Source organism: Xiphophorus couchianus, chromosome 12, assembly GCF_001444195.1.
Source record: "Xiphophorus couchianus chromosome 12, X_couchianus-1.0, whole genome shotgun sequence".
NCBI lineage: Eukaryota > Metazoa > Chordata > Actinopteri > Cyprinodontiformes > Poeciliidae > Xiphophorus > Xiphophorus couchianus.
In genome coordinates, this window is record NC_040239.1 from 2,419,436 (window position 1) to 2,438,168 (window position 18,733).

The 18,733-nt window shown below is 37.9% G+C and overlaps 1 protein-coding gene across 2 annotated transcripts in view; it reads left to right on the plus strand.

Annotated features, from left to right (window-relative positions):
• dapk1 (death-associated protein kinase 1) overlaps nt 1-18,733 on the plus strand; it is a 66,138-nt gene that overhangs the window by 20,125 nt on the left and 27,280 nt on the right. For both annotated transcript variants that reach the window (XM_028034087.1, XM_028034088.1), the window contains exons 3-7: nt 9,058-9,279; nt 14,470-14,608; nt 15,549-15,678; nt 16,704-16,752; nt 16,907-16,933. In XM_028034087.1, coding sequence (XP_027889888.1) covers nt 9,058-9,279; nt 14,470-14,608; nt 15,549-15,678; nt 16,704-16,752; nt 16,907-16,933 — 567 coding nt within the window. The remainder of the gene's footprint in view (nt 1-9,057; nt 9,280-14,469; nt 14,609-15,548; nt 15,679-16,703; nt 16,753-16,906; nt 16,934-18,733) is intronic.

The window sequence follows — 18,733 nt, forward strand, 5'->3', positions numbered from 1 at the left end:
AGACAAGATGCAGGTCAGGAAGTAAAGAAAACATTGAATGAAAATGAACATTTGCTGCCAAAAGAAAATAAGTGTGAAAAAAAATAGGGTGCATCAATAAATTGGCCCCAATTTTCTCAATTCTTAGAGAAGCCGATCGTATCCACACATCCTTGGTCTTAAATTCATTTATCTAAAATTAAGGCCTTAAAATGTCTTGAATTCATTGATTAATTTTGTATATTTGATGTACTGTTTCTTATGGCATCACTTCTCTGCCAGGCAAAGGTTTGCGTTTTGTGACACGAGAACGTTAAGGCTAACGGTTGCTAACGGTTTCTCTCTGCTAGCAAAGCTATGCTAGCAGAGAGGAAGTTTCTGCCAAAAATAATTTTACAGTTTGAGATTATTCTCAGAAATTTTCTAGAAAAAATGTTGGGAGTTTACTGAGCTTCAAAAGTTTAAAAATTGCTAGAAAAAAAATTTGAGACATTTTTGAGGAAAATAACTGGGGAATTTATAAGTTTGAAAACTCAAAAAGTTTCTAGAAGAAAACTGAAAATTTCAGATTGAACTCGGAAATAAAAAAAATGTGAAAATTTCAGTTTCAAATGTTGAAAAAGTTTGACTGTTTTTCTAGAAAATGTTATATTTTTTGAAGAAATGTACTCCTCCTCTTTTTATTTTTTCTTTCTAGTATGGCCCTAACACGCTATCGCAGGTTAGCTAGTAAATAAGTCGTTTATTTCTCTGCAGCTGAATAATTCCCAGTTATTTCCACTATAAGAACGAAGCCGTCTGCAGAGCTCGGGCTTTGAAGAGATAACTTAATAAACGTAAAATGAAATTTACTCAGTCCTGGTGAGCCGACGCCGTCTGCCTGTAACCTGATTGGAGCAAAGCGTTATTTTAAAGGAGCTGCAGATCATTTTCAGTCGTCTTTCTCACATCATGCTCACAGTAAACCTGTAATATCAACATGACTGTCTCTAACGGGAAGCATAAATACTGAGCAGAGTTATTATTGTTAACTAAAACTAACAAAATAACAAAAACTGAAATTGATTTTCATTAAGTGAATTATAATTAGCGTGTTTGCTAGTTTGTATTAGTTATTAGATAAATATCGTTAGTTGGTTTTTCATACTTTGGTTAATTTTTAGGTACAGAATTAAAAATTCAAAGCGTTGTGATTATGTACACATCGATTTGGTAAATTAATAAGCAACAGAAAATACAATTTTCAAAACATTTATTCAATGGTTGAATACATTTCTCAGAACTATTGCTGTCGCCATTTTGTGGACTAGCGTAGCCGCCAGGAGGAGTATGGAGCGCCGTTATTTGCATATAGCTGATGTAAACTGCTTGTTTACGTTTTAAAAATAAATCTATTTTACTGAGTTCAAAAGGCTAATAAATAGATTCATAAACACAAAAATAAAGAATATTATAGCTATAATTTCAGTATGTTTTAGTTAGTTTTATAAATGCATGACATAGTTCCAGTTAGTTTTGCCCCATTATTTACCATTTTTATTTATTTTAGTTAAGGAAAATGTTGTCTTGATTTCAGGTTCTATTTTGTTAGTTTTAGTTAATTGGAACCTTGGCAAACACACTCTTAAAAACTAAAACTAACTGAATTAAAGCCACAACGAAATAAAACTAGCCTATAATAAAAACCTAAGACTAGTAAATGTTTCCACAGAGACTCTCCAAAAGCTGTGTTCCTCTCCTCCTCCCTCTTCCAGCTGCTTCGCAGAAACAAGCAGGCCAGCAGTGGGAAGCTTCGACAAAGCAATTTGATCTTTCGGAGTATCTGAGGCTGAAAAACAGCCTGCCTGCTTCTGCTGGTTGTGATTCCCAGGAAGGGGGTTTGCTCTTCGTTATTTCCTCCGCTCTGCTTGTTCAGCAGCCGCTGTGCAAGTCGGTGTTCTCCCAGGAGGATGACAGGGATTTCCTTCACAGCCTCGGCTGAATAAAGAAGCAGGCGTACGACGCATCATCTCGTATGGAAGGAAACATGCTTGTTGTGCTTCTTCACTGCAGCTTTTGGTTTTGTTTTCCATCCGTTCCCTCAGAGAGAGAGATGGAGAGAATTTGAACTATGGCCATTACTTTTATTTTTATGTGTGCAGCTGCTGATGTTAATGAAGGGTTGATTCTTCCTTCCTTTATGTGCTGAAAGGAGAAAAAAACCCATCACAGGCTGTTCGGGAATTCTTTTATTCACTTTTACATAATTAACCTTTATCATTTATTACATCATGTTATAATGTTTTCCCTCATCAGAAACAGCCCTGGTTAGATAGATTGCTTCAATTCTTTCATGCACGTTTGAGAAGTCATTTAATCTCCATGGCAACCATTCAGTTGTGGAAAACACCTGAGTCTACCTAGCTCCGCCTCTGAGTCACAGCTCCTCCCAAGCTCAGCACCTTCAGACTTGCCTGCAGCAATTAGCAAACTGAAACAGCTGAGGAGCTACTTCTCAGAGCAACGCTGGTAGAAATGTTGCTAAAGGGTTAATAGAGGAGCCATATTGGGATGACTTCCTGAAGGCAGCGCTTCTTAAAGAGACAGAGGCCCAATCCCAAGGCGTTAAACTACAAAGTCGAACTTTTAAGTCATATTTGATTTTTATAAGTTTTGCCCTTCTGCTTTAAATCAGTATTTAACTGAGCTGCTTTGCTTCCATTTGGAATCGTGTCTAGTTATATCGCACAAGCCGGTCCATCCAGATTTTTGTGGATCCACAATCACAGAAATTCATGCAAAATCAGCAAATCTCAGAATTAGCTAAAGTGAACGCCGGTGTAGTTCAAATTCATATGTGAACACAAATCTGACCAGAAACCGCTCCAAAAGCAGGAAGTGGATGAGCGCAGGGCATTCTGGGAAATATAACTAAACACGTTAGCCTAGCACTAGCGGCAGAAATGACTTGTGATAATTGGCTTGTGATAATTAGACAAAGACAAAAGAGAAATCCTACAAGCACAAAAATCTGGAGCTACTCCATTTTTGTTTCTGTTTCATGAAGAAGGAAGTTGTGCTCATTGTTTTCTTTAGAGGCCCTTTCCTGTCAGGTTTTTGGCTTATTTGTGATTCTTGGTGTTGCGCCCCCTGAGGCGAGGAGGGGAACTGGCTGCTCAAAGGGTTTGGTTGGTTTGACTCAATGCAGTGAGAAAAAGAACCACAGCAGCTGCAGATGGAACAAATGTTGCAATTTTGGTCCCTAAAAATCTATGAAACTGAATCGAGGTGGAAAAACCCTGAATGTCCCTGAACAGCTTTGGGCTGGAACCAGTCCTGTTTTTTAAATTTTGTCAGACAGCTCTGTTGCAAAACTAGTAAACACAGTGGTGAGTGTGAATCATCCCCAACATGTTGCCCAACAGAAGGGAAGATGCGGTCACCATGAGGTTTCCTCCCATCATGAAGCAATGCCTTTAGGACTCCTGACATCTAATCCAGGTGCCAAGTCAGACAAGAGTTTAATAAATTCATGAACCTTATATAACTGAGTTACATTCAGGCTATGAAGGCCAGAGACACGGTTTGTGTTTTAAGTGCTTTTGTCGAGGTGCTGGTTGGGTGAATTGGCTTAATTAAGGTCTAAGAGCATTTTTGAAATGTCACAGAGTGCTGCTAAATGTCAGCTCTGATTCCTTTTCTTTTTCTTTGAGACCTTTTTTGTTCCTACCGGATCCTCCGATTTCAGACTCTTGCTGGCTTTGTGTCAAATGTTGCACACAACGGGCTGCACCGTGGGCAGTAAGGAAACCATAAACACATGCATGTTTTCTCACGGGGTATTTCCTCCTGCGATCCAGAAATACACAACTGTCTATGACAGTTTTGCTAGATGGCAGTTTAGCTAAAAATCAGCTGATTCTGCTCTGACTTCACTGAATTTCACCGTTAAAATCATAGGATGACAATGTGTGTCATAAGCCTGGCGGGCCACCAGGCTTTCTTTCCCCCGCCAGGCTGAGCATCGTTTATTTATTTATTTTTACATTTTTATATATGTATATATAAACCAGTAACCGATAAAACAAAGACTTTTTGGTTAAGCTTGGTTTGTAGTTGATGAGTTGAAGCAGTAAATGAAAATGCTGCTCCAAGCTGGAGACATTACTAATCAAAATGAGAAGATCGAGACAAACACAAGAACACTTAATACAATAAAAACTTTTCACCCCAGGAATATTTAGTAAAGCATACCAATATGCTGACTCATCATTGTCCATTATATTACTTTTGATTTATTTACTTTTAAATGTGACCAGCATTACACTGCTTGTTTTAAGATCCACTGGTTGATTACTTCATCAGGATTTAACTGAAGTTCCATAAATTTATTATTTAATTATATTTTGTGTTTGCCTCGTTTAAGAGTAAATGGTTTCTTCCAGGAACACTTAATAACTCAATCAAACACTGACTCTCAGGGCGTCGCCTTGAGCACCAGGCTTAGCAGGTTTTATGGGGGAAATCCTGTTATAATAACAGACATAAACGTTCTTGGCCTTTAACACCAGTTAAAGAAAAAAAATTGGAAATTTTTGCTTTTGAGATATCACTGCAGCTGAAATTAAATATGTCTTGGTTGCTTATTTTTGGTATTTTGTGCTGATTTTTATAATTGTCTATTTTTTGCCAGGTTATTTTTATTTTTATGTTTTATCATTTATCTATCTGTGATTGTTGTGAAGCGCTTCGGTCAGCTGAGGTTGATGTTAATGTGCAAAATAAATAAACTAACTTGAGTTTATAAACTCATCTTCATCCGTTAGAAACTTTGCACAACTTCCCAGTCAACTCATTTCTTCTGCGTGAGTGTGGAAAGCTTTTGTTTGCTTTTGTTACATTTCCTGTTTGACATTGTTCCAGGTGACCAACTCTGGAGGCTAAGCTAGCTGCTGAGCACAGATTGGACCATTCAGTTGACTTTTTGTGCACCAGCTAGGTGCTTGGTGTGATTTGCCAAAGATAAATCATTCTTGGTGCTGCAGTCATGTAGCATTTTTAACCACATATTTTCATAATTGTAGCTTTGCACCAGGATTTCTTCATGTTGCAGCGTCTAGAGTGCTCTTTATAGCGTTTGGTCAGAGGATGAGTTCAGTAGGTTTCAGTAATTTGATATGAGAGTAGTAGAGCTGCATTTGTAAGTAAATGTATTAAATTACAAAGAAGCTGTGTGAACAAAAGGCTTGTACACTGTTGTCTCTGAAAGGAGCAGATCAGGATGTCTGTCCATATCTGCACCAAGGCCTGAGTGACAGACTGCAGCAACAATGGGCCGAGGCCAGACTGAATGGGGGTGGACGTGTTATTAGCATGAGAAAGCCTTCATCCTCAGCTCCCTCTTCCTCCTCACATTATCTGCTTCGTGTCTCCGGCGCAGGACAAGTCACTTCCTTAAAGCAGCGTCGTTCCTTCCAGCTTCATGGTACATTTTCATCAGGGATGCTTCGGTGTGAAGTTCTTCCAGTGCTGCCATGATGCTGCTTAAAAACAAACGACAACTAAACAAAACTGCTTGCACAAAATTTGAAACTGGAGAAAATATTGAACTGATTTATTGATTTTCAGTTTCGAATTTTAGTAGTTTTGACGTTTTTTTCAGTTTCACATCTTCTGAGTTTCAAAACTTTTTTCAGTTTCAACTTTTTTATGTTACATTTTTTTTTTTTCAGTTTCAGATATTTTGTATTTTGAACAAACCTTATGGCTACAATGTAGCCCCAGGCTTTCCATCATTGTTTTTTATCATGCGCATTTTGAAGTTTCGCACAAAAAGAAAAGGTTGGAAGTGGCAAAATTCAAAATAACTTCTATTTAAAGAAATTATTACGCTTGCTTGTGGTCTTTAGTTTTTTGAAAATGAGTTACTGAGACAAAGAGGAGATGGAAACATGAATAAGTTCTTACGTTATGAACGCTCTCACCCACTGGAAGGGTCTGTGCCTTACCAGAGGCACAAAACTTGGAAAAATTTCTTAGTCCAAACTGACTCTCCAGTTTTTTCCTAAGATTTGTAGCTCATGCTAGTTAGCGACTTCTACTTCCTGTTTATCCTGTTTAGCGTCAACATCTGATGTTCCTGATTGATTCGCCCCAAACTGTAGATAAAAACACAGTTAATTAGTGTTTTCTGTGCCACATTTGAAAAGTTTGCTTAAGATTTGCTCTACAGTTGGATGGAAACAGCCAGTATTTGGAGTAACTGCTGCTGTGACTTGGCATGCAGCGGAGAAGACGAAACATTCCCTTTCTAGTGAAATACGTTGCCGTCTTGATTCTGTTTTCCATCAAAGATCCTCTGCAGTTGACAGTTTCACAGCCAGAGGATAATACCAACTCATCAGACACTCACTCACTCTGCTGAGAGAGCCACATGTATCACCAAATTGCTTCCTAATAAACCGGGCCTCCGGTGACAGTGATTTTGTTGTGGTAGAGAGAGGCTTTGAGCCAGATAAGCTTCTCCGTTGTGTTTTTGTGATTATGGAGAACCAGAGAAAAATGATCCAGAATGTGGCAGAGTCTGATTTTCTCTCCCCTTCCCTCCATCGCTCCGTGGGTGTTTGGTACACTAAGTGCTTCATGATTGCTTGGGCTGTGAGGAGGCGCAGTCGGCGGAGGCGTCAACAGCCCTCAGCCAAGTGTCCTCGCTTCCCCAAGTGGTTTTCCTGCCAGCGCTGTGGTCGAGCGACGGCACAGTCAGCGTTATCCTGATGAGACGAGGGATTCGACGACAGTGCCGACAGATTTCCATAACAACCCCTTTGTTGTTCATATGCAGGATTATCAGTGACTGAAATGTCAGGTGGACCTTGGTTAGCTCAGCCTGCATGTATAGAGTGTGTGATATTGCAGAGGGCTGTTTGGAGAGCAGTAATTGTTGGCTAATATATTCCAAGAGTCATAAACTTGAATTTTCATGCTACTGTAATATTTAGCTAGCTGGATGTTGTCCAATATGTTGCTAAAGGTCACAAACTGATGGAAGCATTATTTAATAGGCCTGTCACAATAACAAATATTGCTGGACGATAAATTGGCCCAAAAGTTATTGCGATAAATGACAATATTGTTGTTTTAAGACCATTTTTAAGTGATATAATGGTTATAACGACATAATAATAAGGCAACAACATGTTCTCAACTTTAAATTAAATTGGAACTGGAAGACATTTTAAATATCCAAAATAAATAAACAAAATACCAGAAATGACAAATAAATGAATTATAAAGTCTCTGTAAACAACATTGAACTAGCTGAGACCAAAGCACCAGCCTGAAGACTTTCGTCATCCAGTTTTTGGTAGAATGAGAGAAAAGAGAGAAACGACAAATTTGAGCTTGTTTTAATTTATTATGTAATTGATTTATTGCCCATTTGTTAATCCATCCGACTGAGATCTTTTGCATCGGCTGCCTTTAACTGCAGCAAATTATCTCATGCAAAAACAACTCATGAGGAAGTGAAACAGGAAAGTCCAGAAACTGCTTCTTACTGTCTGAGACATGAACTTATGAAATCCCACTGAGTAAAGTTACATCCACAAATACACAAAAATATTTCATGTTGCTAAAAAAGAGAAAGTGTTAATATTTATAACCAATAAACTTTGTCAAAGTTCAAAATGACAACACTAAATCTGCTGTGGCTTTTTTTGTTTTTTATTTAATTAATTGCTGCAAATTTTAAATCTGGTTCAGATTTCTGCTGTACTTTAGTCTAAAAACATTCACAACTGCCTATTCTACTGGTTTGAACAGTGCAAATATATTTAAATATGCATTAATGCACACAATGGAAACTGTCTTGGCGCTAACTAGCATTAGCTTCCTTATTTCTGCTCTTAGGGCTACAGCCAATCAGCACAAAGGAAAAGGGAAGCTGCTTCTGGATTGGTGGATTGCTTTGCAAACACCAGCCACTAACGTGTCAGTTTTACTTTATCATTAAAAAATAAAAATCCCTGAAATATGTATGAAGCACCATTATGAAATAATCAAGTAAGTACATAAATAAAACTTGAAATAAAGTAAAACTGTTGAAAAAACATTTTTTTGTTTTTATTTCATGGGCATATGAATTTATTTGAGGAGGAATTTATTAATTGTTTATTAGCAAAAGCATTAATTTTGAATAAAACTGCTCTTCATAGATGTTATTGAAATCTCAAACACTGGGTTTGATATGTAAGGACAGATTAAGACATGCTGTGTTTATTGGCTGAAATGATTAATTGATTGTTGAAATAACCTTCAACTAATTTAGTAATCAATTAATCATTGACTGGGCCATGCAGACTAAAAAACAACTCAAAAGTAGTAATTAAGCCCAAAATGTACAAAAAATATATTAATTTTCATTTTCATTAGCTGCAATGTTGTAACAGTGAAGTCTGTGTAGATTATAATTGCATGTTTTTACAGATTTATTTATCTCTGAGCTTTCTCACCTCTAACTTGTTTTCTTATGCTCATTACTGCGGCTATGAAATTTAACCCAGATATTTTTCACATTCAACCTGAGAATCATTTGGTGGGTTTAAGTAGAAAAACCGGAAGTTTTTCTGACGTTCATCTGAATCCATATTGATGTTGAGGTTCGGCATTTAGTGCGTTCTCTGATTCCAGGCGGCGCTGCCATGATTCATCATCCAGTTATTAATTAAATCTGTTTCTGATCAACACTTTCAGTGCCTCATTTTTCCTCCCACTCCCTTTGGCTCATAAATCTGTGGGAAGCACCCAGAAACTCTCATATGTTAGACAATGGTTTTCTATTTGTTACTGTGCTTCAGTAGAGCATTTAAATCACTCTGGGTGTGTCTAATTAACTGATTAGTTTGCTTTATTATTGGATAAACTTGTACTTCCACTGTATGATTCACCCTATTCTGATTAAAAACTATCAGATTATAATTTTACCGTGTTACTTTCTCTTCTTTGTTTAGTGTTTTTATCCTGCTAAATATAATAAAATTCTTTTATAGTTAAGTTTTCAACATCAGCATGAGGTTTAACGTCATCGTTTCTCGTCGACAGCGGTCAGTTCGCCGTGGTCAGACGATGTCGGGACAGGAGAACCGGCGCGGAGTACGCCGCCAAATTCATCAAGAAGCGGCGCAACAAGTCGGGTCGGCGTGGCGTGGCGAAGGAAGACATCGAGCGAGAGGTGAACATCCTGAAGGAGATCCAGCACCCGAACGTCATCACCCTGCACGAAGTGTTTGAGAGCAAAGCCGAGGTCATCCTCATCCTGGAACTGTGAGTAGCTCCTCCTCATGAACACTAATAATCAGTTTAAATACATTTATCTGTACAGATTGCAGTCCACACATGCCTAGAAAATTAAGAGTTATTTTAGTTTCATAACCCAACATAAACAGAGCAGTAATTAACACAAAACATAAAAAAAGATTTTTTAGAATGTTTCACATGTTGATGTTAGAAGTTTTCTTGTTTTTGTCTCATACTTTACTGCAAATGGAAAAGAGTTCACTATAGGAATGCATTTTAGGCAATAAAATGTTCTTTATGTCATTTAAACAAGGAATTTAATCATTTGTTTTTTGCATCTTTTAATGTGCAAACTTTTTATTCATTAACTGACTGTGAGAAAAATTGATTAATCATAAGAATATTTGATATAATTAACAATTACTGCAGTAATTGTTAGTTTTGTTGGCGTAGCTAGCACTATTAGCGCTATTGCTAAGGCAACATTGACACGATGTTTTTCCTGACTATTTTAATTTTGACTCATACAAATTTACTTTCTAAGACACATGGAGCTAACGAAATAGTTTGAGTAAAGTTTTGTTTTTGCAGAAAAGCATGGCAGGTTTCAGTCCAGAAATAGCTTAGAGGACAGGCTGCTGTTCTGTTGTAAACAATGGGAGTTTTTTAATTTTAATAACAGGACATAACAACATGTAGTTCCTTTTTAATTGGCTGATGATGATCTCTGGCTGATGCTTTGTGAAACAGCATTTGGTCAGTCCTGGAGACAGAAGGTGTATTTATCTCCACTAAGATCAGTTTTTACTGTCTGAGTAGAAACTTCCTGTCACTTATTTACTTGGCTTAAGGTGTAAAACAGCACAAAGGCAGTTTAACAGGAAAACGTCACATTGCATGGAGGCTTTTCCTGTATCTAAACAACATAATGTCTGATCAGGAATTATAACGGCCAGTGTTGGAGGGATTTATGTATAAAATATTGACGTTAGCTGGGATCTCTTAGAAGTGCTGTGCGGCACGAGGCTTCTTTGTTCCAAACACCAGTTAGACCAGTTCAACCAGCCCACATGCCACTTCAAAGACTGTAGGATCAGTTATGTTTGCTCCGCAGGTATTCAGCTCACACACTTCTTTGGAAAAGGTCGTTCCGACAAGCAGAGCGCAGTACACTTGAATCGCTGAGTCACCTGCAAGCAGCAGCAGTCTGAACCAACAGTGCAGCTGTAAAACATGCGACGTGATTACTTCCTGCCCGTTCCATTGCTGAGGCAATCATCCGGTACAAGCGCGCCATTTTCCTGCTGAAAGGCTGAAATTTCTGCAGATTAGCAGCTCAGATTTTAAGAAAATATTTGTTTGGCACTTTTGCTGTACTGATTACAATTAACCCTCATTTTCAAAACTGTTTCTTATCATTAGTAGTGGCTGGACTCAATTAAAATTGAATTGTCAGGTCTGTAATTTCACATTTAATTAAAAAACATTCCTTTTTAAAACCCTGTAGCTAAGTTATTGAATAAATAGATATATGTGCTTGACAGCAAATATATCTATTGCTTTTAATCTGTAGTTTAGGTTATCCAACCATCACTTTGGAGCAAAATGTTATTCTATCCATTCAGCTGTCAGTGTTTCAGGAACAGCTTCAGAAATATGAACAGTGGACGGTGACGTTAGCATTAGCGCCTGTGCTAAAGCCTAACTCCTTTTAGCACAACTTGACCACAACAGTCGTCTTCTCAGCGTACAGTCAGATAATTAATAGTTGTGTGTCAGATTTACAGGTGAACCAGAAACACAATACAATGATTCAGACTTGAGACTTCTGTATGAAGAACAGAAAAAATTAAAAAATTTTATGTGTTAAATTTGTCTAATTAATTAATTGAAATTCTTCTTTCTTTTCTTTCTGTCATTCTGGTTTTCTGTCTTTCTTCCGTTTTATTTTATTTAGGTTTTTTTGGTCTTTTTCCTGCATCATTATTTGCTCTCCGTTGTCACGGTGCACTCTCTTGTGACGGGTGTTTAGCGGTTTATCTAAATGTTTTAATTTCACTGAACTGTTGTTGGTTCTCTGATGGCGGCGACTCGGAGGTAAATGTTCCTGACGAGTCAGTCTGATCAGCGAGCGCTCTGATTTCCAGACATTCCAGGAATGGCTTTCTGTGAGCTGTTCGCATTTCAGAGATGTTTCTCATAGCAGTGTCAGTTGTTTGTTTGTGTTGGTATGTTTTTATGGGATGGTGGTAAAAGAATCGTGCATGTGAGGAGAACTGGACTCTGAAGAACTGGAATATGAGAGCGTGTAGATTAGAGATGGAAATAAGGACAGCAGTTGATTTGTTTTTGCTGTTGACATCCAACACATGTAGATATTCTCCCATATTCAGTTATCAAGACTAAATTCTCCCACCCAGCAGCTTGGCTTGGCTCCTCTTTAGCCTTCACAACTGAAGTGGCTTCAGAAACATTCCTCAGATATTCTGGTCCATAAGACCTTGAAAACGTCACATGTTGCTGCAGATCTGTTAGCTTTGAGTTATGATTGATTCTTCTGTTTCCAAAGGTTTTCCATTGGACTCAGAGCTGGACTTAGTGATTATGGTTTCACAGTAGACTTTAACTGTATCATTAAAAGACATATAGTTTGTAAAACTTCAGCTTCTTCTAAGGTAAATTCGACCCAAATAAAAAATTTTCATAGCATTCTGTCCTTTTCACCCACAAATAACATCCAATATCTGCCACTTCATATGTGGAACTAAATCGCATAAATATCTGGTAGTTTTCAAAGCGTCTGCAGTCTGAACGGTTGTATTGCTTGTTGTTGAATCTCATGAAACACGTCGTGATTCTGCATCAGAAGAACCGACGTAAACAACGGCTGAAAACTATAAATATGAAGTAATGACAGAAGTCTGTGTCACTAGATGCGTTTCCATTAACCACATAAATAATTGAACAAATTGGAATTACAAAAATGAATTTGCTTAAAACATGCCAATTTTGGGGAAAAAATAAATAAATAAAAACACATTTATTGAGACGTTTTTGCTGTAGGTTTTTCGGCTGTGTTGAAATTTGTGTTTCACAAAACTGCAATGGAAACACTTTTTTCACATCACACGAGTCACGTGATCAACAATCAGATTTTACTACTGGCAGAAACGACAAAGAATACAACAGGAAGCGGTAGGAGGAGGATGGTGCATCGTGTTTTTTTAATGTGTGAACAAACTTATTCACATGTCATTTTTAATAACCAAAGATTCAAGCTGCACATGGTATTAAATCTCAGTCATGTGAATAGTTTTGATTAACTATTCACGTGACTTTGGTGTTTTGGGCGATTTCAGAATCTGCCCATCGTTAAGAGGAGCTTTCATTTATGCCCATGGCTGATACAGGTTTAGTTTCTAAGATGCTAAAACTCGAGGAAGCTGGAGGGAAATCCTCAGGATGGATTAATATTATTAAAGCAGCAGTATTGTGTTTTCCAGGCACATAGCGCCATTTTGTATCACAATCAATTAATGATGTTACTTTCAGTTGTTATTTTTAATGCCTGGAAATTAGGCCTCTGTCTCTTTAAGAAGCTCCTGCTCTTTCTAAAAACTGCGCCTTCACAACGTGGCTCCTCTATTAATCTTCTTACAACATTTTTACCAGCGTTGCACTGAGAAATATCTCCTGTTATGAGCTCAGCGGATCCACCAGGTGTTTGCTAATTGCTTCTGGCTAGTCTGAAGGAGCAGAAAGGGGGAGGAGCTGCGTCTCGAAGGCGGGGCTAGGTTCACCAAGGCATTTTGCACAGCTGAGTGGTTAATGGAAATTAAAGGATTTCTCAAACATGCATGAAAAAATCAAGGCGACACTCAGGTCTGTTTTGATAACATTACAACATGATGTGAAGCTAAAAATAGTCGATTTTACATCATTCTGCCCCTTTAATGTTCAACAGCAGGATTTATCTCCTACATGAAGATACCAGACATCCTAAAACTGAGCAACGATGAATATTTTTTCTCTACATATTTAAAACTCTGTATCAGGTTTTCTAAAACTTGAAATAGGTAAATATAGAGCGAGGATTCATGCATCAGGCGTCATCTGCTCGGGTGTGGTCTCCAAACGTTTGAGGGACACGTTTGTGTTTGTTGCTGGATTAATTGGCGGTTCTTTATGTGCTGAAACATATTAAAAATGTTAGAATTATTCTTATATCATCAGAATTACTATTAAGCTTAAATTTCACTGCAACTTTTGGGTGTATTTTCTGACATATGGTGACAAAAACATGTAAGTGTGAAAATATTTAAATTGGCTATCTGCTCTCACTTCTGCTTCCTTCGTCACGCTGCAGGTTTGTCCTCGTGCCTTCATCACTTCCTGTTCCTCATCCTCCCATCACTGCCGCTACCATGAACATCAGTAATTATGTTACATCGCTGTGGGTTAATTAGCTGAGCCTCTGCTGCCAAGGAGAATTGATTATCTGATTGTAGGTGTGCAGAAACTGATCGGTTGCTTATTAGTGAAGCTGTGCAGGTATTTATTAAGATTTAAAAGAATTTCATGTTGAGGTTTGAAGTTTCATTTGGATCTGCTTTTGTAATAAAATCAAGTTTTCAGGATTAAATATTAAAAGTTCATGATGATGAAAACTATTTTAGATGTTAATTGGCCTTCAAAGGCCTGGAGAAATCTGGGTTTTAATTATTTAGATTTGGATTCAAATAAAGAATCTTTTATTTTTCACTCTGTGGTCCAAGACATCCATCCTTCCTCCATCCGTTTGTTTGTTCATCCAGCCATAAATTTTTCCTTCCTTCCTTTAAGTGTCTTTTGTAAATTCATAAGTTTATTATATATTTGTATTTTTCTTTAATAATCAGATAAAAACATTTGAGATCTTTGGATTAAATAATTAGGAATCTGTTAAGAAGCCAGATTTTAAATCTAAGCTAAAGCTAATTTTTTTTCCAGTTATCATTTTTAGACGGCATGTTCCAGGTCACATATTGTTTTTTAAAAAGCCGTTTTAATCAAGGATCTTTTTTAATCTGCTATAAAGTTCAAAGTGAGCTGAACTCGGTTCTTTCCCACTGCGAAGCCGTTAAATCGGTTTAGGTTGATTGGATCTCAGGGATTTGCAGCTTCCTCTGATCGGATCCTTTCCCCTCATTGCTCTCCTCTTTTTCTTTTTGTTTTTAGTGTTGCTGGCGGTGAGCTCTTTGACTTCCTGGCAGAGAAGGAGTCTCTGAGCGAAGAGGAGGCCACTCAGTTCCTGAAGCAGATCCTGGACGGAGTCCTCTACCTGCACTCCAAGCAGATCGCTCACTTCGACCTGAAGGTACAGCAGGCTGAGCTCCTTTAATGTTTTCAGCTTCATTTAGATAAAAAATAACTTTATTCACAAAAATCCCTGAGCAGAGCTGGAAATCTGAACAAACTACTGATTCTTTTGCATAAACTCGCCTCCTTTAAACGAGTCCTCACTTTTTATTTTATTTTTCTGCTTTGTTGCTAATGTTGTTAGCATTGTGACTCATTTGTTGTTTTCTATCGAGTGGGGGAGAAACTGTGAAAGGTCAAAGTTCACCCCAGCACAGAAGGCACGATAAACTTGGCCTCCGTTTCCTGTGAACTCTTGTTGTGATCTATTGATTGGTAAAATGTTGGAGATGATTATTGATCAGTTTTCCTCTTCGTCGTGTTTGGAGAAAAGTTCGGTTCTCTTAATTCGTCCTGCAGACGGATGAAACTCTTTGATCGATCCAGATATTTTATTGACGCCTGCAGCATCTGCAGTTTGGCAGAACCAGTAACTGGTGACGCTGCCTCCAGCTGGGAACTCACTGGCTCAGCCGGGACAGAGTCCAGTACAGGGCTGCTGTCCTACAGACCTGACTCAGGTCTTTAAACAGACTCCTATCAGTTGAATAACGTGTCGTAACTGCAAGACTGAACACGTTTAATCCTGGACCAGCTGATATTCTGGATGTCGTTATAATCTAATCTTTGTTTGCTGAGCAGAAACGAATCAATAAAGTCAAACTAAAGTTCGTTTTATCAAACTTTCTGTTTCTACCCGTTAACTAACCTCATGCATGTTTAAATAATTACTGTGACGGCCTGTTGTTTTGGTTTGTATAAAATCCACCTCTGCTTTCCTAGACAGGATCCCTCTCATGTTTTGCATAACATTCCCATCCTGATGGGACTCTTTCCTGCCCAGTTCTAACTGGTCCCAGTTGGATGTCCTGCTCTAAGTCATTGTTGTTTCGCTGCAGCCGGAGAACATCATGCTGCTGAACCGCTCAATGCCTCACCCGCGCATCAAGCTCATCGACTTCGGACTAGCGCACAAGATCGACTTCGGAAATGATTTCAAGAACATTTTTGGGACTCCAGAGTTCGTAGGTGAGACTGATTTCTGTAAACATGTTTGTATCCGCTGCACACCCAGTGTTCCTGGTTTCATCCCTGGGGTTTAACAGGAGCAGGTGCTAACTGCACCAAACATTTGATAATAGACGGGAGATTACCAGGAATGTCTCACATGCAAACCACAGGCACACGCAGCGCCATCTGGCCTTTAAATAGGCCGACTGCCAACGGCTCCAGCCTTCGACTGGCCTCTTCCAGCACCAGGCAGCCTGTGAGTTTTTATCAGCAGAGATGTTGCTGAAGCCACATCTGCATGCTGGCTGTGTAAAATCAACATAAGCCTAATTACTGCAGGATAGAGAGGCTGCAACACTCCACTCAAGAAGGTTTGAGGGCCATTTGCATACTTTCCTCTGCTGCAGTTTGCATCAAAATCATATCAGGATATAACGAACATCTTCAAGTCATGATTGCAGTTTACATCAGTATTCTATCAGTTTGGTTATTTTACAAATATGAATGACGACGTTATAGACTAATTGTTTTGTGTTTGTTGTTAGTTTATAAAATATGCAACTGAATGCAGATTCAAATGAGGAGGAAAAACATTCACAGATATTATTTTATCTAAGTTTACATTCACACAGCAAGTCTTGAAAAGATTGAAACTGAGTCACATTTGGGCAAAAATAACGTCTGATTTTGTTTGCATTTACCTGCCTAATGTAAAAGAAATCCTAAAATGATAAGCGGTATGTACTAGATGTTATCCTTCAAATCTAATTTCTTCCTCAATAACTCCTTTGTGTCTGAAGAGAAGCGTAGTAAATCTGTAATTTTTCACACATCTGAGAAAGTGTGAAGAGAAAAGAAAAGCTACATTTTCACACCTCACAGGTTTAGGCTTAAGAGCCGCCGAGTTTTCTTACATGTCTAAAGAAATTATTGATTAAAAACCAGCTGAAAATGTGCAGCAAAAGGCCTGAATCTGGATAATCAGTGGACGTGTGATTTGCAGGTTGGCCTGAATATTAAAAACCTTCTGTTTGGCTTCACAGCTCCAGAAGTAGTGAACTATGAACCTTTGGGCCTGGAGGCGGACATGTGGTGAGTAAACCAGCAGCTGGTCTGGGAATGAGCAGGATGTGATGTGATGTTTGAGCTTCAGGTGAAAATCTCATGTAAAGGCAATTTATTTCTTTACATGATGCTCGCATGTTAAAAATGTTTCATGCTAAAGTTATTACTTCTGTCTTTGCAGGAGTATCGGGGTTATAACCTACATCCTGTAAGTAACGTCTTGGACTCCCAGGAATATTTTTTATATGTTGATTTATAAGCGACTCCAACAAAAGCTATTTTAACAATTTTAGTTTTCATTAAAAAACACATTTTTCAATGTTTTTATTGTTTTAGTTTGAGCTTTAGACAACTGTAGTGTTGAGCACACTTCCACTAATGGGGAGCTAATTTGTTTTTATTTAGCACTTCAGCTAACTTTGAAAACATTTAGCGCACTTAGCTTTCCCTAATGTAATTTTTCTTGATAAATAATGAAGAAAATAAGACATAAACATAAATGCAGTATCTAAGAAGATTATGAAACATGTAAATTATAATGTAAAAATTAAATTGTCTTTGAATTGAAGTTGGGGCTTTAACATTAGCATGTTGGTTTAGCCCTTTAGCTTTATCTGAACTCGTGTTTATGATTAGGGTTTGGTGTTAGCGTAGTTTTAACGTTTGAGTTAGCGGTAGCCTCCACTCGATATCTGTTAGAAAACTTTGTTTTTAACTTTAGAAGATTTCCAGTCTCATCCCAGAGCAAAAAAAATCTCAAATCAGACCCAGAATTCACTTTTGGAGTTGGGCGCCCGGGTTTCCGTTTGAACCTGTACCTCTGGTTAGATGGGCGGCGACTCTAGGCCAACTAAAATTTTTAGCCATTTTATCAGAACTTTTTGCTGATATTAAGCTTAGAAACAACCAACCCTGACCTGTACAACCAGCAGCTTTCATCGCTGCAGGGACTGTTTTCGGCTGCAGAGACCTGTCAGCACAGTTTAATTTAGCAGCAGAGGATAAGGTCCTGGCCCCAGCATCCAACAGATCACCCGCTGTGGCCGCATCATCATCTTCTTCATTTTATAGCCACATTACAATTCAGAGTGACATATGCAAATAATGTACACACAAAAATATGTTGCTAAGTCGAAACACAAAGGCGAATGTGCCCACACATGAATTTTAAATACACTTCAGCTCTATAAATGCAGCCTGTTGAAGCTAAATGTTGTATTCGGTAGCTGCTCTTCAATATCGCTGTTGGAAGTGATTTCCTCGCATAACAACATACTAATAATTGCATACTCATGCACTTGCTGCTTGCATGTATGATCTGCATTCATGCTGTCAGCCCACACAACTGTCACAGCTCTGTGAGCCAGAGCAGAAAATAGATTGCTCGGTGTCTGTTCTGGTAGCAGAAACACAGATTCACAGGATTTCAGAGGCTGAATAGGCTTTAGCTAAAGCTACCAGGAATAAATTCAGTTCTTTTCAGTTTCTGTGGTGTTAAAACTGATTTATGCTTTTAAATATGACCAAAAATTATGAATTTGGACAAAACTTTGGTTAGAAATTCAGACTTCAAGTCCATTGTGAAGATCTTGAATGTAGGACTGAAGCGATTAATCCGATTAATTGATTATTCAATTAACTAATTTAGTAATCAATTAATCATTGAGTATATACATTCCAAAAAGGGCATTTGCTGAAAGAACAACTCATTCAGAGCAAGAATTAAGCTAAAGATGTACAAAAATATATATGTGCATTTAAAATAAATTTTAAAAATCCTTTTGTCTGAAAAAATGTTCGACCCAGAATTCATGTGGCAGTTTTAGCTTCACTTTGTTCAAATTCTGTCCTAATTCACCTAATTGGTCCATCCAGAAAATAATCAACAGATCAGCCCTACGCTGCACTGAAGGAGCTGAGATTTTCACATTTTGATGTTATTATTTTTTATCTACAAATGATCAAAAGTACACTAAAAAAATGCTATATTGCATTTTAGGCAATACGG